The 1877-nt window shown below is 39.4% G+C and overlaps 1 protein-coding gene across 3 annotated transcripts in view; it reads left to right on the forward strand.

Moving 5' to 3' along the window:
* Nucleotides 1-1877, forward strand: part of adad2 (adenosine deaminase domain containing 2) — a 14845-nt gene that overhangs the window by 7953 nt on the left and 5015 nt on the right. For all 3 annotated transcript variants that reach the window (XM_032534399.1, XM_032534398.1, XM_032534400.1), the window contains exon 7: nt 667-837. In XM_032534399.1, coding sequence (XP_032390290.1) covers nt 667-837 — 171 coding nt within the window. The remainder of the gene's footprint in view (nt 1-666; nt 838-1877) is intronic.

Consider the following 1877-nt stretch of genomic DNA (forward strand, 5'->3'; position numbering starts at 1 on the left):
ATTGTTCTTGGATACACAGAGTTTAAAGCTAGTGCACGTGACATGCAGGTCTCATCAATTTATCAAACTAACGAGCCGTCCCGCTAGTTGACCCCAACCTAAAATTTAGTGGAAGCAACATGCAGTCATTGTCATACACTTTAGCCTGGATTGATAATATAATAATATAATACAATGGTGTCATGCTAGTCAACCAGCATATTTCTACCTAATTTCCCTCTCCAAAATCATTTCAGAAGAGTAGTCATAGCGCTTACTTGATTTGTTGTTTGTAAAGCATTAAAGTTTAACAAAGAATGGTTCACATTAGAAAAGATCCTTTGTCATTTTTATCTTCTATGTAGATGCACTCCCCTAAAAAAATCACGGTACCACGGTAGTCAAGAATGACTTATTAATTCCAAATAGAGCTATTTATGTAATCTTTTAAAAATTACTTTAACTTTTTCAAATCGCAATATATATCTCAGGGAAAAAAATACCGTAATGTCAGATTTTTTCCAATATCATGCAGTAATTCAGTGAAATGAAGTCATGACCCGTCTTTTTGGAGCAGGCAACCTGGATCCGCGCGCTCACGGTCTTGAACCATGAATTGTCTTTCTGGTGCAGTGAAAGTGCCGGTGTGGCTCAAAGTGAGAACTGTATTTTTTGGCTTGTGTTCAGGTTTCTGTACAAACAGCTTCTGCTGTTCTTTGATGGTGATCCAAAGGCCAAGGAGAGCTGTATTTTCGAGAGTAGTGCAGACACCCCCCAGCTTCAGCTTAAACCCAAGACCAGTCTGCATCTCTATACCAATCAGTGTCCTGAAGGAGCAGCTAAGAACTTCAGCTTCAAGTACTTTTATTCCCTTCTTTTTTTCTTTGTTGAAAGCAGTAATTGGAAGTGTGTCTGTGAAATGCCTTTTTGGATGATCTAAATTAAGGATTTTATTCCTAAAGAGTAGATTTGACTTCTGAGATTTGTTTTACTTTCAGTTTATTTGCACATTATACAGGTGAAACTCGGAAAAATAGAATATTGTGCGAAAGTTCATTTATTTCAGTAATTCAACTTAAGAGGTGAAACTAATATGAAATAGACTCATTACATGCAATGCGAGATATTTCAAGCCTTTATTTTTTATAATTTGGGTGATTATGGCTTACAGTTTCTGAAAACCCCAAATTAAAAATCTCACATGACATGGCTCCCCAAATCAACACAGACTGTGGAAACATGAGGCGATATTTATCTGCAATGGAAAAACGAGGACAGGGCACCGTCGAGGCGAGTCGAGCAGGTACCGGTAATGGAAAAACGCCATTTGATTGTGTGCCTCTCCATTCTTCCTCCAGTACTCTGGGAATTTGATTTTCAAATGAGATGCAACCTTTTTCTTTAGCCCAGGTAAGATGCTTTTGACATTGTTTGTTGTTCAGCAGCGGCTTGACAAGAGGAATACAAAATTTGAAGCCCATGTCCAGGATCCGTGTGTGTGTGGTGGCTCTTGATGCAGTAACTCCAGCCTCAGTCCACTCCTTGTGAAGCTCCCCCCCACTTTTAAATGGCCTTTTCTGACAATCCTCTCCAGGCTGCGGTCATCCCTGTTGCTTGTGCACCTTTTTCTTCAACACTTTTCCCTTCCACTTAACTTAATTAATGTGCTTTGATACAGCGCTTTGACAACATCCAACTTTTTTTGCAATTACCTTTTAAGGCTTCCCCTCCTTGTGGAGAGTGTCAATGATTCCTGCACAACCGTCAGGTCAGCAGACTTCCCCATGGTTGTTAATTCTACTGAACCAGACTGAGAGACAATTTAAAGGAACCTTTTTGAAAGGGTTTTGGATGAATTAGCTGATTAGAGTGTGACACTTTGAGCCTACAATATGGAA

The sequence above is a fragment of the Etheostoma spectabile genome, chromosome 13 (genome assembly GCF_008692095.1).
Source record: "Etheostoma spectabile isolate EspeVRDwgs_2016 chromosome 13, UIUC_Espe_1.0, whole genome shotgun sequence".
NCBI classification, from domain to species: domain Eukaryota; kingdom Metazoa; phylum Chordata; class Actinopteri; order Perciformes; family Percidae; genus Etheostoma; species Etheostoma spectabile.